General features: G+C 37.0%; 1 protein-coding gene across 4 annotated transcripts in view; it reads left to right on the top strand.

Annotated features, from left to right (window-relative positions):
* The window catches only part of ATP8B4 (ATPase phospholipid transporting 8B4 (putative)), a 305,912-nt gene that overhangs the window by 209,783 nt on the left and 69,983 nt on the right, over positions 1-26,146 (top strand). For all 4 annotated transcript variants that reach the window (XM_028163557.2, XM_057544467.1, XM_057544468.1 and 1 more), the window contains 6 exons: positions 591-749; positions 7,906-7,994; positions 10,576-10,772; positions 16,349-16,557; positions 19,316-19,359; positions 23,907-24,072. In XM_028163557.2, the coding sequence (XP_028019358.2) occupies positions 591-749; positions 7,906-7,994; positions 10,576-10,772; positions 16,349-16,557; positions 19,316-19,359; positions 23,907-24,072 (864 nt within the window). The remainder of the gene's footprint in view (positions 1-590; positions 750-7,905; positions 7,995-10,575; positions 10,773-16,348; positions 16,558-19,315; positions 19,360-23,906; positions 24,073-26,146) is intronic.

Raw genomic sequence — 26,146 nt, forward strand, 5'->3', positions numbered from 1 at the left:
TCAAAATAAGAAGCATAGAACAGCTGAAAGGAATCACACGCATTCTCAGGCACATGTGGCAAACAAGACCCAGGTTTCTTGGGGGTGGAATATAGTAGGAACCCCGAAATTCTGATTATCAGCCTAGAAAGACCCAGTTAACTTTGGTTGTGAAACTGGAAGTATGCCACTTTAACCTGTATGAAAGTTACATTAAATAAAAAGAGATGAAATAAGAAAAACCTTTAGGATCATCCCTGCTTTATCTTTTCAAAAATCATTTGTTACAAACCAAAAGTAGAGATTAGTGATTCTTTTTCTTTTTAAAGGAATAAACATCCCATGGCTCTTGAGGTTTCTGTTCTTATTTGGACAGTGCAGAAAATTATGTTTCAAAATATCTGATTGATTTCCATCTTTGTACCCCTCCCAGATGATTTTTCCTAGCACAGCCTAGGGTATATGTACATATGTGTATGTATAACACTGTGCTGTCCAAAAGAGAAGGAAAGTGTACTGTATGTTAGAAGTTGGGTGCTAAAGCAGTACTGTGGACCTCTAAAGAGAGTTTGAGGTGAGTCATAAAGATGTTTGTTTTTTGTATTTTACAGGGATTGTTGTCTGTGAGGCGCCTAACAACAAACTAGATAAATTCACCGGAGTCCTCTCTTGGAAGGGCAGCAAGCACTCCCTCAACAATGAGAAGATAATCCTGAGGGGCTGTGTCCTGAGAAATACCAGCTGGTGTTTTGGAATGGTTATTTTTGCAGGTACAGAAGACTCTCCAGGGTCTGTTATGGGAGAGCCCTTCCTGAGATCTGCGTGAGCACAGTCTGCGGCTCTCCAGGTTGGATGAGCACGGTGCTTTTATTGCGTGCAAGGTGCCCTTCTGGGTTGACTGCAGAGTGCAGGGCACCAGGATAAGACTCCGCTGCTCTGGAAATAGTTTGTGTGGCCCCACTCTGCAAGGAAACACTGACATCATGAACTTATTCTTTTTTTTTTTTTTTTAAAGATGTTTTCTGGCTTTATTTATTTATTTATTTATGGCTGTGTTGGGTCTTCGTTTCTGTGCGAGGGCTTTCTCTAGTTGCGGCAAGTGGGGGTCACTCTTCATCGCGGTGCGCGGGCCTCTCTTGTTGTGGAGCACGGGCTCCAGACGCGCAGGCTCAGTAGTTGTGGCTCACGGGCCCAGTTGCTCCGTGGCATGTGGGATGTTCCCAGACTAGGGCTCGAACCCGTGTCCCCTGCATTGGCAGGCAGATTCTCAACCACTGCGCCACCAGGGAAGCCCCATGAACTTATTCTTAAGAGTGCATGGGCCTTAATTACTCAGATGCTAGATACCTACTGGTTTTTTTTTTTTTTTGGATAGATTTTTATTGGAGTATAATTGCTTCACAATACTGTGTTAGTTTCTGTTGTACAGCAAAGTGAATCAGCCATATGCATACCTATATCCCCATATCTCCTCCTGCTTAAGCCTCCTTCCCACCCTCTCTATCCCACCCCTCTAGGTCATCGCAAAGCACTGAGCTGATCTCCCTGTGCTATGCAGCTGCTTCCCACTAGCTATTTTACATTCGGTAGTGTACATACGTCCATGCTACTCTCACTTCGCCCCAGCTTCCCCCTCCCCATCCCGTGTCCTCAAGTCCATTCTCTATGTCTATGTCTTTATTCCTGCCCTGCCACTAGGTTCATCAGTACCATTTTTATTTTTTTTTAGATTCCATATATATGTGTTAGCATACAGCATTTGTTTTTCTCTTTCTGACTTGGTTCACTCTGTATGACAGACTCTAGGTCCATCACCTCACTACAAATAACTCAATTTCTTTTCTTTTTATGGCTGAGTAATATTCCATTGTATATATGTGCCACATCTTCTTTATCCATTCATCTGTCGATAGACATTTAGGTTGCTCTCATGTCCTGGCTATTAATTCAAAAAGAGACATGTACCACAATGTTCATTGTAGCACTATTTATGATACCTATTGTTTAATTTCTCATTCTCTAACCCCGTCTCAATCATCCCCATCATTATATGTATTAATCAGCCTGCCTTTAAAGTGGAGGATGGGCATGAAAGAAAGCCCCAGCTCTGCTGTTAATTTTGTAGTTTGCCAAGTTCAAGCAATCCTTTTGGAAAAGCCTTCTTAGAGATCCTGCAGTCATTTCTGTGTCTATTTCAGAGCTTCTTCTACTATTCGTCAGCAGGACAGCGGGTCCTGGAAAGACTGTGCATGCTGGAGGTGGGGATAGGACTAGGGGTGGAGGGAGTGCCTCTTCCCCTGCCTGCTGCCACTTTTCCTGTCTCTACTTTGTCTCTAAGGGCCCAAGATGGCACTCTCCTGCTAAGGAAGCTTACAGTAGCACCATTTCATAAAGCCTCTCAAATTTCACTCATGGCTTCAATTGCCAGTCCTTGATTTTTTAAAAATCCTGTTTATTGTGACACCAAATTAAGATGTGTTTTGGGCCCATTGACTATATGTGCAATCAAAACTGGAATGTTCTTCTTAACTGACTTCCTTCAACAGTAACAAAATGTTCATTAAAGACTCAAAACTGTTCCAAATCTAGAGAAATCCTCTCAATTCCTCTTAAATACTCTCAGCTGTGGGTGTTAGCAAGGCTCTTGCTGCTTGGGGCATTGCCATTGTAAGGACTTGAGAAATCCCTAGAAATGAGGCTGTATATACAGTTTTATCTGGGGATGAATCTGGTTTCATAATGTTTTCACCAGATGCTTTTACTTTGTAGTCAGGGGAATAAACCTATGATCATCTATTTCCTTATTTGCATCTTGTATTGAGAAAAAGAGTGCTAGGCTTATACGTTAACCTCTCTTTACCTTCCCCCTTTAGTCCTTCCACTTAATGAAGGGGAGATTTCTTGGAGGTCCTCTGATGTGAAGGACCCTCTTGGTTTGCTCCCTATCATTAGAGAAATGGGGGGTGCATCATCCTAGGAGTGGGCTGTAGCCCAAACTTTTGTTTGCATTTGTGTGATCTTGTTTGGAATGACTAATTCGGAAGTATGGTTCAGCTATAGCATGTTATGCTAGGACAGCTGCTGAGAGCCCCTCAGGGGTCAAGCTTTCCTTCATAATGTTGGCTCTGTGGGAAAATGCTCCTACATAGAAGAAAGTGGAGTGGTAAGCTGGACAGGTCTCCCTCCAAAAAAGTGTAACAGACAGTTCACAGAATTTGGATTGGACAGATCTGGGTTTAGATTTGTTTACCAGCTGGAGAATGTTAAACCTCGGTTACTTAAACTTCCTAAGCTTTAGTTTTCTCTGCTATAATATGGGGATAAGAATGAGTACATTAGAGAGTCACTGTAAAGGCTCAGTGAGGCAATGCATATGGAAGAGGATGCTTGACAAATGCTATTTTCTTTCCTTCCCTGTGTCTCCCTTCTTTCGGCATCAATTCAGAGTGCATTATCTGCGCCATAGGCTGAGAGTTGGGAAAATGAACTGCTCTTGGATCTCGGCAGGGAGGAGTGGGGCATCACCCTCTTTTGTGATGTGACCTTGATGATCACTGGCAGGGGATCTTCATGAGGCAGGTATTTGTAAAGCAGAGCATGCCTACATTGACTTTAGTCTAGGCACAAACGTTAATAGAAAGTTCAACTAGAATAACGGCAGGCAGAGGAATCGTTGGTTTCGTCAATGTCAGAGTTGAACAAATGAGTGTCTCAGAACCCCTAAGTCATGAGACATCTAATTTGGGGAACTAGTTCTAGGTGGACACCTAGATCTTATGAAAGTTACCCAAAACAAATTATTAACTGTTCTTTCTGTATTATTACTCTAGTTATACCTGCCACTAAGGATTGTGCAAGGAGTATAGTTGACATAAACATGGTTTACTTTACAAATCTATAATTTATGAGGGTCTAATATACATTAACAGCTAGGCCATGCCTCCCTGGTATGGTTTTCCTTTATCTCAAGAGAGGAGAAAGTCCTGTTTCTGAGGGTACAAGTCAGAAGTCTTATTCATTTAAGGCGTCCATAGGAGTCAGCACCATCTTGGTGCATAGTAGGTTTTTGTGCATAGTAGGTTTTTGTGATGTCTTCCATTTGCCCCTCCAGATCTACTCTCACATTTCACACTCTTCTCTCTGCCTTGGGAGGCTGACTTGTATGGTTTACACTAATAGGTTTCCTTGAACTTTGGTCCTATCATTGGGGGTCCCTGGGAAGAGATCAAAGGAAGAAGATTGAGGTCAAGGTATCTATTCCCCCAGACTGCCTACCTTCAAGCTGGCTGGGTCCCTCAACATAAAGTCACTCTTCCTCTAAAGGCTGCAGACTTTACACAACTCTCTCCTTAGGGTCTAATAACCACCCTCTCCCCTCATCCTACCCTTCTGGTGTAGATAGAGAAACATCTTGATTGCTACTAAGTCCTTGGTTACTGCATTAACCTTTTACTTCTGTACCTCCGATACACCCACTCACACTTTTGTAAAGATTCCCTTTATAAATAAACCTTTCTCTAATTACCCTTGATCATTGTGTCATCTATTTCCTGTTTGGACTCTGAATGAGTCACAGTCTTAAACACACATTGTTTGAATGAGTCAGTGAATTAATGAATTAATGGACTATTTCATATAGCTTTAAAAATAGTGGTTGAGAGCAAGAGCCTTAGAATTAGATATATCTGGGTTCTAATTTTGGCTCTGACGCTTAACTAGACAAAAAAAAAATCTCAGGCAAGTTATTTAAATTCTTGAATCCTGAGTTTCATTATTAGTGAACTAAGGATAATAGTACCTAATTTTTTGGCTTGTTTTAAGCATTAGTGAGATAATAGGTGCAAAGGACATATGCACATTGCCTAAAACATAGCAGGTACTTAATAAATAAATTCATTCATTAAACAGTTATTTATTGAGTACCTACTATGTGGCAGGCACTATGCTACTTACTTATTTGCAATTAAGAATGTGAACAAAAAAAGTGGTCTCTTCACTCATGTGGTTTTGAGTCTGGTAGGAGAGAGAGACATTAATCTTAATCTTAAATAATTGTAGTAATGAGTATATAATCTCAAACTGAGATAAGTGCTCTGAAGAAAAAGAACATGGACTCACAAGAGGATGTAGTGGAGGAATATGAAGGGAAAGAACAAGCTAGCTAAAAGTCACGCCATAGGCAAAGGCTCTATGGTTGGAATGAGGCTGGGGAGGTAAAAACAAACAAACAAACAAAAAAACTTAAGAAGGCCAGTGTAGAGCATGGAAAACTTGGAGGAAAGAGATGAACATGTGACTAGAGACAGGGATAGGGGCCAGAACATACAGGTCCTGTGGTCTGTATCCAGAATTTTAGTCTTTATCCTGAGAGCATTCAGAAGCCATTGCAAGTTTTTCAAACAGACGGCGTGTGTGTAAGTGTTAAATTTGAAAGTTTCACTCCTGCCTACAGTATTTTTAAAGTTGGTAAATAGGGTCCTGGAAAAAGTGTATGATTCGGGTGGTGGCAGAGTACACGTGGGGAGACAAAGTTGCTAGGCTTTTACTACAGTCCAGTTGAGAGATGACGGTACTTTGGATTTAGGGTGGGAGTGATGCGATAGACTAGACTCTTAGGTTTCTCCCACTTTTCACAACTGGATGGATAGTGGTGCCATTCACTGAGATAAGGAACCTTGGAGAAAGGTCACAAGTTGGGCTTGACAAGGACCACTTGAGGGGCCTTAGAAAGACCAGGTGAAGATATCATATAGGCAATCAAATATATGGATGTAAATATATGAGTTTAGGGCTCAGAGGAGCAATCTGAGCTGGAGATATACATTTGGCCTACAGATGTTAATTGGAGCTGTGGTCTTAGATGAGATTGCTCAGGGAAGGTGGATTGAGAAAGAAGAGAAGATGGCCTATGCCTGATTCTAAAGAAGTCTCACTATTTAATGGCTGGGAAGAAAGGAATGAGCATAATGGAAGACAAAAAAGAAGCTACCAAAGAGGTAGGCGGGAAAGCAGAACATGCAAAATGGAAGCTAAGGAAAGAGTGTGTTTCAAAAGGATGGAGTAGTCAACAGTGTCAAAGGCTGCTGAGAGGTCCAAGAAGGCATGGAGGATATTGATGGTAACACTAGATTTGTTTTGGTGGAGTCACTGGCCCAGAAACTAGCTTGAGAAATGAGTGGGAGATAAAGAAAAAGAGGCTGTTGAGTATGGAAAATTCTCTCAGGACTGTGAATATGAGGGGAAGAAGAGATGTGTGTCAACATCTGTGGATATATTTAAATAAGTGCTTAAGAACACATTCAGTGGATTCTTTGCTAGTCTGTGTGTATGTATGCCTAAGAAATGTAAATTTTTGGCACAAAACTGGTCTGTCAATATTTCAGCTTTTAGCAATCACAAACTCTATTTGTTCTTTGTGATCTTTACTAAAAGAAATACTTCCCACCCTCAATGTCCATATGATTTCAATAAACGATTCTGAGAAAATGCGGGTGGTCTCCTTTACACAGTAGTGGCTGGGAATAGGACACTGGGGTACAATTTCCAACTCAGGACAGTGAATTGTTCGAGACCCCAATCTTTGCTCCAATTTGTCTTTCAAGTAAAGGAGTCTTTTAAGGATGTTCCCATGCTTCCCTGACTTCTAGAATGGCGTATAATTCCATGTGTCCCCCGCTTCTCTCTTTTCTTCCCTTTCCCTTCTCCTCTGCTTTTTTTTTTTTTTTTAATAATTTTATTATTTATTTATTTATGGCTGTGTTGGGCCTTCGTTTCTGTGCGAGGGCTTTCTCTAGTTGCGGCGAGCGGGGGCCACTCTTCATCGCGGTGCGCGGGCCTCTCACTGTCGCGGCCTCTCTTGTCGTGGAGCACAAGCTCCAGACGCGCAGGCTCAGTAGTTGTGGCTCACGGGCCCAGCTGCTCCGCGGCATGTGGAATCTTCCCAGACCGGGGCTCGAACCCGTGTCCCCTGCATTGGCAGGCAGACTCTCAACCACTGCACCACCAGGGAAGCCCCTCTCCTCTGCTTTTAAGTGCTGCATGGATTGGTGATAATTGTGGAAAGATGAAGTGGAGAGGGAAGACTAGGGAAATCCGATATAATTAAAATGTAATCGCTTCTATTGAGCATCTTCTTTGTCCACAAGGAATTTCCTTAGCAATATAATCTAATATTCTTTGTTAATCATCTAATAATCTACCTCTAAAGCAGTTAATAATATTCTCAGAATTTCTTGAACAAGGCACTTAGTAAATGTCTGACATGGGATTTAAGAGAATTACTTGAAATAAATCTAACAGAATTTAAGACAATTTTTGCCCTTACAAAAAAATGCATATTATATAAATAGTGTGCAATACATAATAAAGGTTTAAATTACTTGCTATTGTATTGTTTGGAGTTATTTTAGTTTCTCCATTAAAGTCACCTCACATCTTTTTGGGAAACACATCCAGAATTTGATTTCTTATCTTAACTTTCCATTTTTGACCTTAGTGTTCTGAATTGTGTTTATTACTACATTCTTTTAGACATTTATAAATTATTCCTCAGTTTGACTGACTTCTTAACCTTTAATTGCTTCAAATTATAAGCACATCCATACACAGATTTTTGAAAAATAGCATTTCTTAAACCTTTTAGCTGCAAGTTATGTCTGGATTTTTCCCCTTCTAAGAGGACCAGTTCCCTTGCAATTTCCAGGATTGTTGTTAAGCCAGCAGATGAGAATCATAAACAACTTAATAATAATCCTGCTCTTAATAAAAGTCAAATTATTTTGAAAAAACATATTATTTTCCTTTCAGGAACATTTGATATAAGTAGGAATTAATAATAATAATAATAATAATAATAATAATAATAATACATCATCTAATCATTTCAAAGTTATTTTTTTTCTTTCTTTCTTTTTTTTTCTTTTGCAGGTCCTGATACTAAACTAATGCAGAACAGTGGTAAGACAAAGTTTAAGAGGACAAGCATTGATAGATTGATGAATACTCTAGTATTATGGGTAAGTTGCTGTAACAAAATTAGGCACTATCATTAGTCATTGTTATCTTAATATATTTCTTACATTCTTCTGGGAATTCTTTCAGAAATCTACATTCTCCTTGTGGAATTTGTATTTGGGGACTTTGCATTTGGGGCCCAGTTCTACTGTCTTCTACTTCCTAGATTATGATTTCTCAACCGTTGGTAGAGTTTCTCATGAGACGTAGGTTAGTGCTTATGGAGGCCTTCATGGCCTTGCAAGACCATTTGTTTTTAAAAAACAAAACATAATTTTTAAGGTAGTTTGGTCTTTTGGTCATGTTACATTTGCTCATACCCTCTCTACATAGCTTGTGGACAGGGCTGGCTTCATGGATATGTGGCCTGTGAAGTCACACAGGGCCCCCACTCAGAAGGGCCTCACACTTGGCTTATTGATCTGTTGTTGCTGTGTAGAAATTCTTCATAATTTTTCGAGAAGGGGTCCTGCATTTTTATTTTGCACTGGGCCCTGAAAGTTATGTAGCTGGTTCTGCTTATAAATCCTCTGAGGCCCAAGTCACTGTTCACCTCCTTCATGAAGACTTCTAAACCTCCTGGGCCCATGGTTATCTCTTTCCTCTGAATTTTTTTTCTCCTCTGAATTTTTTGAAATGATTTTCTCTACCACTTGTGAACTCCAAATAGTCAGGTCTTCTTCACACCCCACCCTTTCATCAGTTAATCTCGTGCTTCCTCATGCTGTGGATCAGATTGTTATCTGACTTTTGTGTCCTATTGCTTTGCCTCCTTATATTAGGGTTGAGTTTAGAACATTGACTTTGAAATATGAGGACAGTGAGGACTTTGAACCATGTTTCCCTACCAGCCCCATCACAGACTCACAAGTAACGTTAAAGAATCTGCGCTCAGTAAATATTTGCTCAACTGATACATTATGGTGGGACCCTGAATAAGGAAAAAAGGGAATGAACTCTTTTGGGGCACAAAATATTGGCCAGGCTCTGTGTTTCACTTTCAGTGTCACCCTCAGACCTGGGCTTTCCTCCTCTCATACCCATAGAGTCCATGAGGCCAAGGGGACATTCCCAGAAGGAATGTGCCCACCTCCTAGAATTCCCTATTTAAACAGCCTTGAGCCCACCTGTAGGGCTTGCATGGGGATTATATATGTATCCACCACAGAGTAAGCTTACTGGTTGTGAAGCAGGCACTGTCCTAGCTTTTTCTACTAGAAAATTGAATGATCCGTTGGGGAATTAGAAGCCGAGTCCATCCTAAATTAGGGCATTTGATACCAAGCATCACCAAATTTAATGTTTTTAAAGTAATTTACCTCCATTAATTTGTAGTGTTAGCCATTGAAAAAGAGGATACTGTGAGACAGGCACCAAATTGGTAGGATTTGGGGGATTCACAGTATTACTTTTCTCTAATACCTGGTTTTCTAATATACTTTAAATCAGGTTTTCCTGATTTAAAGTATATTAATATACTAATGTATTTTAAATCAGGTTTTCCCCAACTTTGTCTTCTTATGTGCCTATTTTGTCCATGAGCGAATAAAGGAGGCAGTCCTAGAATGCCTGAATAATCTTTCTTGGAGGAAAAAGGAAATAGGAGAGAAATACGTTTCTGTTTTTAGCCCCACTCCTCCCTCAACAGTGACTGGTGTCTGCTCCTAACACGGTGACACTTAGCAAGGTTCCCAGAACATTGTGTTCAGCTCAGGTGTTATATGTTTGGTGACTTTGTGTCCTTCCTTTCCAAGTTCGGGATTTTGGACTTACAAGGGACTGGCCTTGCTGTCTTCCTAGTTGCTTTACCTCTAAAATGTCTGCTTTGCTAATACTGACACTAATCACAATGTAAGAGTTGGCTAACAGTTTTCAGGTTGCTTCCTACTTTTTTTTAAATCTCAGAAGCAACCTGAAAACTGTTAGTATATGTCATGCCATATTTTAATTAATCCTTATCTTTCTTGTTGACTTTAAGTAAGGATTGTGCAGCTAGGTCTGTAGCCAAGAAACTTGACTAGTCTGAGACAGTCCTTTATTACTGATATTTTCTTCCTTTTGCTTTTATTCCTTGGGTTACCAGATAGTTTATTATTCAAACAGGATGCTTTTGAAGGTGAAAGAAGGGAATACTATTAATATTACGCCTGGAAAATAGATGTAAACTGGGATTGACCAGAGCAAATCAGTACATATGATCTTCTTTACTTAAGCCACTTAAATATATGCACTCTTCACAAATAGAGGATGTGAAGTTATTAGCTTTGTAACCATAAAGAAGTTATATAATCTGTGTGGGCTTCTGTTTTATTTTGGTTTTGGCCTGTAAAGTGTGAATAATGTTTGTTCCTATCTCAGAGAGTCAATGGGAGAATTAAGTGAGAAAATGTATGTAAAATATTTAGCCAAGTTCCCAACATAAATATATTACATTTTACTTGTATGATTAATGATAAGTAAGACGAGCTTTGCATAACTTGCTTTTCAAATGACAATTTCTTGGAGTTAGAAGTGGTAGATTGCCTTGATATGACCAGTTTGGGATTCAAGTTAACCTTAACCAGACCTCTATTCTCATTTCAGATTTTTGGGTTTCTGATATGCTTGGGAATTATTCTTGCAATAGGAAATTCAATCTGGGAGAATCAAGTTGGGGACAAATTCAGAACTTTCCTCTTTTGGAATGAAGGAAAGAAGAACTCTGTGTTCTCAGGATTCTTAACATTCTGGTCATATATTATTATTCTCAACACAGTTGTACCAATTTCTTTATATGTGAGGTAAGATGAGAGTTTATACTTTGGTGAAGCCATTTCATCAAAAGCCTTTGTTCTGTGTAATCATTTTTTTTTGTTTTAAAATTACAACAGTGAGATAGCTGTCTCCCTCTAACTGCTCATGATCTGCTACATCTGTTACAAATGAGGCAACTAAGCTTTTCAAATCGTTTAACTTTTACATTTTCAAATTACAAAAAATGCATTCTATTTTCTTCTTGATTTGGTTTCTTAGGAATGTTTTCCTTTGGAATACATGGACTGTGATATAATCTCATGCAACCTGATGAGTTAGAATTGGGTTGATGTTGGGAAAGAAATGGAAGAATATTTGGGGAGATCTATTGAGATGGTGCCTCTCTGGCACTCGTCTGGCTCCAGATACCTGGATTCAGACCCTGTTCTACCACTTACTAGCTCCATAACCTTGGGCAAGTTACTTCACCTTCTAGTATCTCAGGGTCCTCATTTTAAAAATGGAGAAAGTAATAGTTCTAATTAAGAGGATTGTATGAGGAATAAACAAACCTGTAAAGCTCTAAGACAAATGCCTGACACATTGTAAGAGCTTAATGAATATTAATTTTTACTATTATTATTAGTAACTATTCAGTGAGTACATGAAGGAGTTGAAATATAGTTGGTGGCACTTATTCATTGTTGAATAAGAAGTATGGTTCATAACTCCCTCTACAACTTGATCATTTCTAGATTTGGTCCTACAAACTAGAGCTAAAATGGTCTACCTATCTATCTATACATAAGCACACTTCTCTCTGTCTCTGTCTCGCTGTCTCTCTCGCTCTCTGTTTCTCTCTCTATATATATATGTATATACATATATGTGTGTGTATATATGTGTTTATATATATATGTATATTTGATAAGGCTTCGAAGTTGGCCCTAGAATCTGTACCTGAGACATTCTTGATCCTAATCCTACCAAGACTGAGTCAGATGGTCCCAAAGACACTGGAGCCAAGATGAGACTTGGTTGTTTGACATTCTTCATCACCAGTATTTTAACAGTAAACAAAATCACCAGCTCTAAATCCCCACTAATTTTTACGAGCTTCTTTTTCTCTCTTTCCAAAATCCTAGCTATGATGAAACAAGGGAAGTTTAACGCACAAAATCCACCCTTGTTTTGGAGAACAGTCAGGAAACTGAAATGTCAAGTTGTGGGAAATTGACTGGAAGTAGTGGCATGGGGCTACAACACCACAAAATGCTTTTGGCCTTCTGGAGCTGTGGTCAGAGCGGGCTCTACTTAAAATGTATCCTACTGGCTCATCGTTGATTCTGAGGACCTCTCATGCTTGTATCCAATTATAAAGTCTGTAGTAAATCCTGCTCTTTGCCAGAGGACCTATGGTCAGCTTTTATAGCTTTCCTTTTATGTCGAAATGAACAATAAATGCTCATAGTGCCTTACCATCTACACACGTGCAGTTTCATGTGTCCTCACGAAGGAAGTGTATTTCGTATACACTCTTTCTTTGAAGTGCATTGGCATTTTTCATTTAATGATTTTTAAGATTGTTTTTTTTAAAGACCAAGGCTGGATTCCCAGGTTCCTTTTCCTTCTAATGTGTCCCCCACAGTGGCAGAAAGAAAACCTATTTGGAATAGTCTGAGCCCAAGTTCTGGTCTTGTCACTGCCACTAATAGCTGTGTGACCTTGGAGAAAGCACTTGGCTTCTCTGTGCCTTAGTTTGTCTATGAAATATGTGCTCTAAAATGAGCAGATTGAGATAATTGATTTCTGAGTTCCTTTCTGCTCCAAATAATATCACCTTACCTCTAGATAGCATTTCGTATTTTACATAAAGTGCTTTCATATGCAATATCTCATTTATGTCTCCCCAAAATCTTTTGAAGTAGTTATTGCTGAACTTCTTTTATAAATGAGATGATTTTTTTCAGGATTGTGGAGCTGGTTAGGGACAGAGCCAAGATCCAAACCCAAGTCTTCTAACACTTGGCACATTGTCTATGTCTGAGCTGTGCATGATTTATTAATCAGCCAAGACATCAAGAGAAAAAAAAAAAGAGGCTAGAATTTTCTACCTGCTGGTAAGCCATGGTATTGATGAAGATAAATGTGAGCATTTTTGCTCACCAAATAAGAACAGTGATTCTGAGTTCAGCTTGAGGGAAAAAGCATTCCAGGGAATTTCAGGTTGCTAAGACCGAGATCTGGAAAAAGAGAAATCCCAGGTATTTCTGATTGGAGGGATGAAGGCCTTCTACAAAAGCTTCCATTACGCCTTTGAATAGGTACAAGGAATAAATTAGTGCCATGTCACTTGAGGATAAAAGTGTAGAATTTACTTTGAATGCTTAACAATTCTATGTGAGCATAGGACATTGATTTTGGTAGGGTATTTCTATGCTGTAAATTTAACTGTAGTGTTAAAACATACCCAGCTACAGTTTTTTAATACATCATCTTAAGAAGTGCAGCTGTTGTGCTCCCAAGGAATTAGCTTTTTAGTGTTTTTTCCAAAACAAAAGAAACTCGTTTCCACGGTGCTTATTTTGCCTCAGAATGGGCAGAATCATAAGCCCTGTTCTTTGAGCGTCCAGGCAGAAAACACTAAGCAGCTTGATTATACTGACTCTGAGCATTTGTCTCCTTTTCTCTGCTATTATAAAACAAAGAGCTAAATGTTCCATTGTGACTCTCCTAAATGCTCTTTTCCCAAACAAAAAGGATACTCTGCCTCTCTACAGACTATTTTAAGGTCTAAGAATTCAAATTAATTTAGACTACTTCCACTGACTGGAACTGCAACACAAAAGGATCAAATTCTGTTCTCCATTAATTTTGCTTAGATTTTTAGGGAGATACTTTACTTTTAGATGAATGAAAGCTTCAAGTGATTGATCAGTTACCTGCATAATGCCATTTTTATGGCATTCTTAAGGTCAGGTCTGCATTGACTTTACCAAATGCCTGAATTCTAGTCTTGGTTCTGTGGTTAATTATTTGTGTGACCTTGGGTTAGTCACTTAACCTCTCTAGGTCTTAATGTCCTTCTTGGTGCAATTAGGGAATAGAGGCTCAGATTTCTCATTCAACACTAACTGACTGCCTATGACAGGTAAGGCACTCTGCCTGGTCTATGGTAAGTGCTAATGCTTTCTGAGTGAATGGAATAGGAAGAACAAAGCTGAATTAGAACAGCCAGCAAGGAACTTACAAGGAAGTGGGGTGGGAATGATATGAAGAATAAATCATGATAAGATAAGGTATAAATAAATACATGCAGAATATGACATTCATTTTTATATCTTATGATTCTATAGAGTCATAGTGTGATTTTTTAGTTTGGGTGAAAAAAAGTGTTACCACTTAAATAGTTAGAAAACGAACTGACACCCTACCATTGCTGGGGAGGGAAATATAGATGTTTCATGTACTTATAGAACTAGAAGCATAGGATTTAGTGCCCAGAAAGGACTTGGGTGTCATCTTTTGTCTTTAAGGAGACAAATATTCAGAGTTAGCATAATCAGGCTGCTGTTAACTTTCTCAGTTTACAGATGAGAAAACCAAAGCTTAATTCCCATTAACATCAGAAATAAGCTATGGGTCCCTGCTTTACTATTACTATTTTATACTGTTCTGGATCTTCTTGTTAATGTACTAACACATGCAACTAAAATATTTATGTACAAAATGAAACATGAAACTGAAAAAAATCTCTTAGAAAGGAAGAGCAGAGACAATGTGGTTATAAACCTAGAAAATCCAAAAGAATAACTCTGTAAAACTCTTAGTAAGATAATTCGGCGCAATGTTGTATTTTGTAACATAATCACTTTTTTTAATATTAAGAAAAGCTTTTAGCATTAAAAACACTATCCTTTAAGCCAAAAGCAACTAAAAATTTTTCCCATCAATAAAAAGATACAATGTCCAGGAACAAATCTATCAAGCTATGGTGTGGACCTTTGTGAAAAACAAAGAGAAGCAAAACAAAACTAAACTCTTTACCAATAGAAGTACTTTTTCAAAATTGAATTCCTGGGGAGATTTATCCTTTTTCTTGAAGTTGTGTTTAAATGTTATAAAATATCCATTCTTTTCAAATAATTAAGAGGTTAATATAACTTTCATAAAAATTCCAAATAAGTTTAATGAGAAAGTTGATACATTGATTCTAAAGTTTATTTGATGAATACATTGATTTTATCAAGAGGAATAAATGAGTGATTACAGGTGAGAATTTTTGAAAAAGAAGAGAATAAAGATTTTCTTACCTCTTTCCAGGTATGCCAAATTTTATAAAGCTACAATAATGAAAACAAGAGGTGCATTAATTAACACATTAAGGAACAAAATTGAAATGCCTAAAACAGATTCTACTGAAGAAATAATTTATATGTGACATGGAAGCATCTCAATACAGTAGGGGAAAGGATTCAATGTTCAGATGGTGATGAATAAACTTTGTAAAAATTGAAATTAGCTTCTCTATGCACATCCTTCAGAAAATTCTAATTGCAATAAATAATTAAACGTGGGGAAAATATCAACAAAGAACTAGAAGAAAAGTATAGATATCTGTATATATATAATCTTGCCATAGGGAAGGCCTAAGCAAAGCTCCCTGAAAAGAAACTATAAACAGAAACTATAAACTATTGATAAATTTGATTGATTAAAGAGAGAAAACTTCTTTGTGTCAAAAATAGTGGAAACAAAATTAAAAGATGAATGATAAACTGGGTAACACATTAGCATAATGTATATAGATACATATGCCATATATATATCTACAATTTTTACAAATCAATAAGAAATACACTAATACCTGAATAGGAAAGATGAAATAGGCAGGTAATGCAATTAGATAATTCTGAGAAGAAATATAACTGGCCAATAAAATTTGAAAAAAAAATTCAACTCACTGATAAGAAAAGAAATGCAGTAAACAGTAATGAGATACCACTTGACTTGGCATAGACTAAAAGATAATTTTCAGTAATCTAATGGTAGAAACTTACATTGTTGTAACCTTTTTGGAAGTTGATTTTGCCTTGTGTACAAAGACTGAAAACGATTATACCCTTGGCTTCAGAAATTCCACTTCTAGAGCTGGAAAATCGTAAATCACCACTAGATCATGAGACAATGCTCTTTTCAATGGGCAAAGTAATATGACAACACAACCTGTTTTTACTCAATAGCTATTATGGTTTGCTTAGTGCTTCATGGAGATACTCCTTTCTACCTCTTTTGGCAAAGTGAAGCCACATCAAACAACTAAAATGCTATACGAGAAATCTCTACTGGGCCTGTTTAATGTAAGTAGAGAAGCATGGAACATTCCCTAAGGCTTTATGCAAAGCCAGCTCATTGTTTCAAGGTGCTACAAGGAAATGACTTAGAACATTTTATGAACAGACTCTGCTGAGATGCCTCTGAAGTTCACTAAGACCTGGAGACAGAGCATCCACATTTTCTTCTAAACTCTGAAGACTTTGCAGACTTCTTGCTTTGGCAAAGCTTTGTATCTTCTGAAATTGATGGAGTATTTCTCGTTTTTTTTCCATTTTAATGATGAAAGTGTGGAAGTAATTCGTCTGGGACACAGTTATTTTATAAACTGGGATCGGAAGATGTATTACTCTGGGAAGGCAACACCTGCTCAAGCTCGGACGACCACGCTCAATGAGGAACTAGGCCAGATTGAATATGTCTTCTCTGACAAAACGGGTACCCTCACTGAAAACATCATGACTTTTAAAAAGTGTTCCATTAATGGGAGAATCTACGGTAAGGGAAACAGTTCCTTTTTCCTGATATTGTTAACAGTCCTTAAAAAAAATAAGCAGCACTGTTTTATTTTTTAATTAAAAAATCTCTGTTTTTCTGATGAATATGGGCACCACCAGCATCTAATAACATAGTGCTTGGCACATAATAAACACTTGCTAAATATTTGTTGGATGAATGTTGAATAATTCAGATGATACTTTGGATCTGTTACCATTCATGGGTAGAGACGGGGGTTAGATGTGATACTGTCTGAGGTTCCTTTCGGTGCACCAACTGTGTGATCTGTTCGGTGGTGCTTGATAGACCCGTATCCCAGGGAGGACAAGTTCTTCGTAGCCTGATTTATTTCAGTAAAAGCAGTATTTTATACTTGCTTCCTAACAGCTCTGGAATTGATGTTAGTGTCTGTATTCATAAGAATTTACAATTCATTCCTGAGAATTCACACTGTATAGGGCTACTCTGAGTGGTCAAACTGTTTCATCAATATCCAGTTCCTATTTGTATGCTTCTTTTAGGATACCTGCTCTGTTTTGGATTTTCAGGCATTCTAGTTATATGTGACCCTTGTCACCCCGACTTTGGCTAGTTAGCAGACAGTTCCTTCTGTTGAGAGCACGAAAGCTTCCTGGAAGGGTCCTGTCGGGTTCCTCTGGACTCCCAATCTCACTTCACTGGACTCTGAGTGTACAGTTTCTCAATACAGAAATCTCAGGAAATAAAGGAAATCTGAGAAAGAGAGGGAAGACTTTCCTTTGTCTCCTGATGGGAAACTTCACACATTGCCAAATATTTTAAAGTAAGATTTGACCCTGAGCAAAACTAAGAAATACAAGAAGTTGATTTTCATACTCTCCTCTCTTTTGACCTCCGTCTGCTATCCCAACCCCATAACCCACGGTCGCCATGGTTTCCTCACCTCTCTTCTGCCCTGCCCCTGTCCTGCCCCACCCTTCTCTGGTAGTGGACCAGATGATTTTCAAGCTGGACTTCCACAAGCCCTCAGTTACATTATGCATTTCTGATACCACTATTATTAAGGTGATAAAATAGAACCTTTTCTTAAAATTTATTCTTCTGATATTATTTTCAGAGGTTTTCAAAATATACAATCCAAAGAGCAGTTTAAATGAGAAAATTTCTGTTAGAGTATTGGAGATATTTTGAATTTTGTAGACCTTTTGGATTCTTTTGCCATGGCACTTATTGATAATATAATAATTATAATAATATCCCTTCTAGGAAATGACCCTAAAGAAATTATCAGACACGTGGACCAAGATTTATTTGTAGATATGTTTGTCACAGGGTGATTTTTAGAGAAATCCCTTGCTTTTCACAAAGTATATATCCCAAGATCTTTGCAAATCTCCAAATTTACAAATCCCATGATAGCTTGTAATTTCCCTCATAAAAGGCAGGAAAGTAACTGAAAGATTTAAGTAATCCCTTTAGACCCTTAAATTTATATAGCCATTCTAATTTATAATACATTTACTATTACTAAAGCACTCATAGAATGTTCCAGAATCACTCCCCCCCCCCCCATACAGTTGGCCTTGTTTATATCATACATCCAGGCCTTGGGAAAATTTGATATTCTACTCTGATTTATCTAAAGCTTCTATTTTCTTTCTCAGAACTATTATTTTCTTAGACTTCTTCAATTTTTCTTCACTTTCATCAGCAGCCTTGTGAAGAGGCTTTCTTTGGGAGGACCATTTTACACAAAGACAGTTTTATTTTGCTTTTAACATTTATCAGAGTTATAGCATAAAAGGCAATGACTGGCACATAACCGTGGTGAGTTTGGGATTTAAATTCCAGGTGCTGGGCTAGGTTCACTCTCTAGCTCAGGGCCTCTTCCCACACAGCAACCTCACAGTATTCTAGATTTAGACCTGAGCCCCAGAAAAACAACCAGTAACTCTTTATCAAGTGGTTTTTGGGTCACAGTATTGTGTAGTGAAAAGAGAGAGATTTGAATTAAAAAACCTACTATGCTGACTTTTTAGTTTTAGTTGAATCATGTCACTTTGAATTCTGTTCTTCAGTCCTGTCCTCTATAAAACAGGAATGAAAATCTGTTTTTTTTGTTTGTTTGTTTTGTTTCATTTTTTTTTTACAGGTTTTTGTTCCTGTTTTTAAAACGCCTATATTTTCCAATATATTTGTAATAAGCACATATCGGCTTTATGCTAAGAATAGTTATTTTTAAATGTTTGGCACATAGGTGGCTATGTTTTCTGACTGCAGAAGGCTCTGACATGGTTTCATGTTTACTTGCTAATTTGACCTTGCCATTATAGATATTAAAGATGGATCTGGCCCAAACCAAGATAGACAAAGATGTACTCACCAAGCTCTAGCATTGATGAGAATTGGTCTGTCTTGGATATCATTTTGGATTCCCCAACAGTGGGTATAAAGTGAAAAACAAAATTTGTCTCTTGCAAACATCATAGATAATGGTAACAACAGAATGATAAAATTTACAGAAAAACATGATTGCGATCTTATTTTGTTTTAATGTGTACTGCATTTTAGTTCTATCTTGGGCAAACATGAGTATCTTTCTGTGTTAATCACTGTATCTACCATTACAGTTTGAAAACACTCCTTAAAATGTCTAGGTTTGAACTCATGATGTCAACTAGTAGTAGTGCTTTAATAAACAAGTGTATTTCTTAAAACTAAATGACTAAATCTAGTTTCAATTTCATTTATTTTTAATTCTCAATTTTTGTTTTGTCAGGCGAAGTACATGATGTCCTGGGTCAGAAGACAGACATGACTAAGGTGTGGAGGTGATAAAATTCATTCTTACTTTTAATTTCAAATTGTATGTGCTTTTAAGAAATGATGAGTTCCTAACACCTGATTTCCACTATGACCAGATGAGGTACCTAATATATAACATTAAAAAAATAGATTCATATGGTTCAAAATTCCTTCTCATCCAGGTTTCGCAACCACAGAGTTCCCTGGGGTTTTTTTCTCTTTTAGAAATATTTATTACATACAAGCAAATATATTTCTCCATTTTTTACATAGTTGGTAGTGAACTATACATACTGTTCTTAACTTTCTTCCTCAACAATGATCAAGATCTTTCTATATCAGTGAAAAAAAAGTGCTCCCTTATTTTCTTTACGGTGAATAATGGTCTGTTATACCAATGTTCCTTAATTTATGTAAGAAGACAAGAATGGACATTCAGAATATTTTCAATATTTTGCTTGTAAAGAAAATGCAGCAAAAATAACAGTGTATACATTGTATCACATGGATCCTATATTTTCTAACAAGTTCCATTTCTAGGGAACTGCTCAATCAAAATATATGGCATTTATAATTTGATAAATATTGCCAAATTGTCCTCTTTAGAATTTACATCAATTTACCCTGTCACAAGCAATGTACAAGAGTACCTGCTTTCTCCTACATATACCAACACAATGTTTTATCAAAGTTTTTGATTTTTGACAAGACTATGTAAAAAGTCACTTTGCTGTGAAGCAGAAATTAACCGCAACATTGTAAATCAACTCTACTTCAATAAAATAAAAAAAATTTTTGTTCTTTCCTGTTTTAAAAAATATTTATTTATGGCTGCATTGGGTCTTAGTTGCAGCACGCAGCATCTTTTGTTGTGTCGCACGGGCTTCTGTCTAGTTGTGGCACGTGGGCTCTCTAGTTGTGGCGCTCAGGCTCCAGAGCACACGGGCTCAGTAGTTGCAGTGCATGGGCTCTCTAGTTGCAGAGTGCAGGCTTAGTTGCCCCACACATGTGGGATCTTAGTTCTCCGACCAGGGATCGAAGCCACGTCCCCTGCATTGGAAGGTGGATTCTCAACCACTGGACCACCAGGGAAGTCCCTCTTTCCTTTTTTTATACAAGTATTTGTGGTTATTAATTTCCCTCTGAACACTGCTTTAGTTTTAATTACATGGATTTTGGCCTGTAGTGTATTAAAGTATCTTTATTTTTGTTATATCAATTTGAATATCCACATTGAACCATGAGATTTTAAGGAAGAACTTTAAAATTTCAAAGCGGTTGGGACTCCCCCCCCCACCTTCACTGTACTTTTAATAAAAGAATAGATTTGTATATACACTAATATGTATAAAATGGATAACTAATAAGAACGTGCTGTATAAAAATATTAAATAAAATTCAAAAAACAAAAAATCCATCACTACTGTAATTACAAGTTATTTTTTCTTGTGATGGGAGTTTTGAAATTCTATTCCCTTAGCAACTGTTAAATATAAAATAAAGTATTATTAACTATAAAAACAAACAAACAAAACAAAACAAAACAAAAAGAATAGATTTGTATTATTTCTACTTTTTTGGAATTTATTTGGGTTTTCTTTGTGGCGTAATATGATCAATTATTGTCTGTGTTCCAGGGTCCTTAAAAAGAAAGCTTATGTATTTTCTGTTTTCAAGGTATAAAATTAGCTGTATGTCATTCTAGTTCTACCTTATTAATTATATTATTTAGGCCTTCTGTTTCATTATTTATCTTTTATCTATATTATCGTTTGGATTAAAGAAGTTAACTAAAGTGTTCTGATAATTTCTCTCTCTCTCTAGCTCCTATATACCCTGAAGTCTTCATTTTATGAGTATTGATGCTATCTTGAGGTGCATTGATGTTCACAGTGGTTATATTTTTATTATGAATGTGCTCTTCTTTAACTCATTTAATTCTCCTTGGCCTGGATTCAACCTTATTTAATATTGAGGTCATGTCTCCTGGTTTCTTTTTTTTTTTTTTTTGGCTGTGTTGGGTCTTCGTTTCTGTGCAAGGGCTTTCTCTAGTTGCGGCAAGCGGGGGCCACTCTTCATCGCGGTGCACGGGCCTCTCACTATCGCGGCCTCTCTTGTTGGGAGCACAGGCTCCAGACGCGCAGGCTCAGTAGTTGTGGCTCACGGGCCCAGTTGCTCCGCGGCATGTGGGATCTTCCCAGGCCAGGGCTCGAACCCGTGTCCCCTGCATTGGCAAGCAGATTCACAACCACTGCGCCACCAGGGAAGCCCCTCCTGGTTTCTTTTGGTTTGCATTTGCCCACCTCTTATTTTCAATATTCCTAAATAACTTTGTTTTAGATGTGTCTCATGTATAGCAGAGGGTTGGATTTTGCTTTGCATCCAATTTTTTAATAAGTGAGTTTGGGCCATCTACATTGGCTCTGTTAAATATTTTAGGTTATACTTTGTGTCTTTATAATTTTTAATAATTCTCCATATGGACTCTGCTCTGTGTGTGTGCTTCTCTTGTAATATTTAGGAAAGTATTTTATTGTTTCTCTACTGTATACTTTCAAGAGTTTATACAATACTCAATTCTTTTTTCATAAGCAGTGTCTATCAATTTCCTAATATGAAAAATGGTAAAATTATTATATTTATCCTTCTTTCCCTCATATTTTCCTACTACTTGTATTAATGATGCTTCTTAATCTTAAATATACATAGATTTCTCTTAGTTGATTTGAGCTTTTAAATGATATCTTCTGACCTTCAGATACTAAAATGAGGAAATCAGGATCTTCTGCTAATTTTTAGCAGTCTTTTCTACATAGTCAATGTATATAATATATACATTTTGTTTTGCCATCCTAATCTATTTCTTTTATATTTAGTTCTTCAGTTAGAGAGATTTGGTGCTTACCACTAACTACTCCCTTTCCCACTGTTTTTCCAGTTATCTCTTATTTGGCTGAAGTATCCTCAAAGAAACAAAGAAACTTTCTTTCTCACAACTATTTCAAGATGGGTTCCTGAAAAGTATCTGTTCAGAACTACCTGGTGACTTTATATTTGAATGACAGTTTGACAGGCTGTAATCTCTTTAAGTCATAGTTTCTTCCCTGGGCGGGGTTTAGGGAAGTCTAAAGCCAGTGTGTATTTTACTCCTTAGTAGTGAGCTGATCATTTTTTCCCCCCAATGTGTGGTTGTTTTCAAACTTTATTACATGAACAAAACAATCTGTGATTAGATAAGTCTCCATGATTCTGGGATAAACACAACTAATGGAGTATCTTGTATACTGGTATGTCTTCTCATATACTTGGATATGTAAGTATTATATTTAAAATATTATTCTGCGGTCTCCAAGACAAAGTGTATATTAAAAGTATTTTCCCATTAACTGCGCTTGCAAAGACATGATCACAGGTCTAGTGCTTTGAATAATAAACTTTTAAAAGTTAGAAGTACGTTTTGTGCTTTTCAGAAGTCAGTGAATTAACAGAGATCTTATTTAGTATTGAATTATCTTCTACTATTTTGTTCTGTTCTTTAGTGAACCCTATTTCTTTCGTCTTGTTTTTTTTTTTTAGTCAACAAATTTTTAAGTGGACGGTAAACTATTATTAACAATGAGCACAGTGTACTGCAGATCCCAGAATTTTTTCACCTTGCATGTCTGAAACTCTGTAATTCTCATTGAACTGCAATTCCCCACTTCCCCATTCTTCTAATTCCTGGAAACTACCATTCTACACGCAGTTTCTGTGAATTTTCCTACTTTAGATACCTCATATAAATGGAATCATGCAATATTTGTTCTTTTGTCAGTGGTTTATTTCACTTAGCATAATGCCCTCAAGGTTCATTCATGTCATAGCATAAAGACAGGATTTCTTTTTTTAATGGCTGAATAATATTCCATTGTATATATATAACCACATATTCTTTACTTATCTGTTGATGGACATTTATGTTGTTTCTACCTCTTGGCTATTGTGAATAATGCTGCAATGAACACGTGAGCACAAATATCTCAAGATCCTGATTTTCATTCTGTCATTATATTATGCAGTAACTCTAGTGAGATCAGAGAAAGTACTCTGTAATCAAACACATTAATATTTTTGTAACAGAAAATGTTAATTAACACTAAGTAGACTTTTAAAAGTCTGTAATTAGGCACATACCATTCCAGGTCAGATATTGCTGCCAAAATGAGTTCAAGTCAGGTCAGGTTTTGCCATCAAGTAAGTTTTGAAAAAAACTTTCAGTTTTCAGGGTTTCTTTGTATTTTGGAGTTGAAGTAAACATTTGAGAATCTGTACATCCATTGGATATTTTTCTTCCCCATATGCTTTTGGAAGGTTTACTGCTCTGGTGATGAAGGTTTACATAGCTCTGAAATGAGAAGATAATATTTAACGGTAATGAGGAAACAGAAAGCCATTTTAGTGCCAGGCTTTTGAGGCTGAAAAATCATACAAGCACTAAAAATACTTAGAGGAAGTGTTTTTGAATTTTAAAAGATTGTTGTTGGAATGAAGTCTACAGTTTCGTTGTTGTTGTTGTTCTTCTACAGAAAAAAGAGGCTGTGGGTTTCTCAGTCAACCCCCAAGCAGACAGAACATTTCAATTTTTTGACCACCATCTGATGGAATCCATTAAAATGGGTGATCCCAAAGTGCATGAATTCCTTAGGTTACTTGCACTCTGCCACACCGTAATGTCAGAGGAAAATAGTGCAGGTAAGTACAAAGTGTGTCTGAGTAGTGAGCCTTGTTTTTTAAATCAGTATTGATATTTTTATTAAGAATGTTTGGAATTGGAAGGATTTTCTAATTCAGAATATAGCATTGCATGAGGGGTTTACCTATCACTAACTTTTCTTTGTATTTATTTATATCCTGAATGTCTTCCAAAAGATATGGAGAGACTTAAAGGAAAAGAAAAGTAAAAGAAATAGGAACAACAAAAAGATGAGGGCCTAGATATGCCAGTTAAAAGGGATGAAATATTTTTTATGATTGAGCACCGTATTTGACTGTGAGCTTCCTGGTAGGCAGGACAATCAGAGAAACACTCTTGAGCCACTTAGCTTTCGCTATTAACATGCACATCTAATAGATGCAGATAGCCATCAGGCGTATGCTTAGAATGAATTTTCCCAGTAATGGGACAGATTTACACTGATAGAATACTTGTGTTTAGTCCCCATTATGAACAAGTTCCACACTACCAGGATTGTTGTTCAGAGCTCAGGGTTCACAGAAGAGAACAAAATCAGCTGGACCGCCTTAATATTGAAGCAATGAGGCAGGTGGACAATGGATGGTGAATTGGCTTCTCGCTCCATTTGGGCCCAGTCTATTCCATTTACAAGTTTTATTTCTTTCTACTATCACCTGTTGGGTGAAAATTACCACTCAAGTAATTTCAACTCAAAAGTGAAATATATATAGTCTGCAGACTGTATATACGTATGTGTGTGATATATATATGTATGTGTGTATATGTATGTGCATATGTACATTTGAATATATGTTTTCTTTCTCTCTATATATATTTTTCTTCTTTTTTTCTTTGTTGGGACTGCATTCAAGCCATAGTTTTGTCCTTGATGATGATGGACTAACTCATTCCTCTGATTTTAATTGCTGTGATGATTCACATAATTATATTTATAACTTAAACTGATATTTATAATAATAATGCCAATAATGATTTATTATATTTTTATCTGAGGATAGCACAATGCCTTCAAGTAAATTTCTTTTATCTCTGCCTTTGAGTTTATTTCATTTTTAAAGCTCTATTTTATTTTAATAGCTATCTGTTTTTATTTCAATATCATGATATTTTCTTAGATCTCTTTGAGGATATTAATTATTCTTAATTTGAAATCTTCTTTTGTTTCCTCTATTATGTTTCATTTTATGGAATGTTGTTTTTTGAGTTCTGTGTCTAACTTTCATGTCGTTCTCAAACGTTTGATGGTTTGTGGTTGCCTGTTCCTACTTGTGTTTGAGAATCCTTGTTTGCCTCTTGGTGAATGTAGGTTCTGATTACAGTGGCCTGTCTCCCAAGAATGTGGGGGAGATGCACAATACATAGATCGTCTTCTGGGTATGGGGTTCCCCTCTCCTGGAATTCATATGATACCTTGGTTTAGCTATCTTACTTTTTCAGATCTAGTGCTAGGAATCTGTGCCAGAACCCTAATTTGAGACAAAGTTATACTTAAGGTCTGGGCTGGAAGAAAATATCAGAGTCATGGAGTTCCTTTCTCTCATTAATTTATTTCTCTTATCCTTGTGGAATTCTAAAGCTACTTCTGGCTGTTTTCAGCTTTGGTCTCCAGCCCCAGCATTCAAATCTTAAAAGTTTGTTTAGGTGGATTGTGTACTTTGTGTAGAAGAACATTTTCAAGGTTTCATCCTGGGGCAAATGTCACTGCAGCCTGCTGTTCGGAGTAAGCTGGCAGGAGGAGGAGCCCAAATGGTCTGGGAGAGCTGAATGGAATTCTTCAAATAATTTTATTCATGGTGCTTCCAAGACCACTTCTGCTTTTCTCATTTGTTGATTCTGATTTGGAGACTCTTTGCGGGTTGCTCTTACCTCTGTATTAATTTTCTTTTTCAAATGCTTTGAGCTGTGTTTTTCTCCTTTCTTATTTCTTCATTTATCAAATCTACTTTTTATCTTTCAGACATTTCTCAAATTTCTAGTCTACTGACAATATTCATTCTTCTTCTTTTTTTTTAAACATCTTTATTGGCGTATAATTGCTTTACAACGGTGTGTTAGTTTCTACTTTATAAC

Source organism: Balaenoptera acutorostrata, chromosome 3 (genome assembly GCF_949987535.1).
Source record: "Balaenoptera acutorostrata chromosome 3, mBalAcu1.1, whole genome shotgun sequence".
Classification (NCBI taxonomy): Eukaryota; Metazoa; Chordata; class Mammalia; order Artiodactyla; family Balaenopteridae; genus Balaenoptera; species Balaenoptera acutorostrata.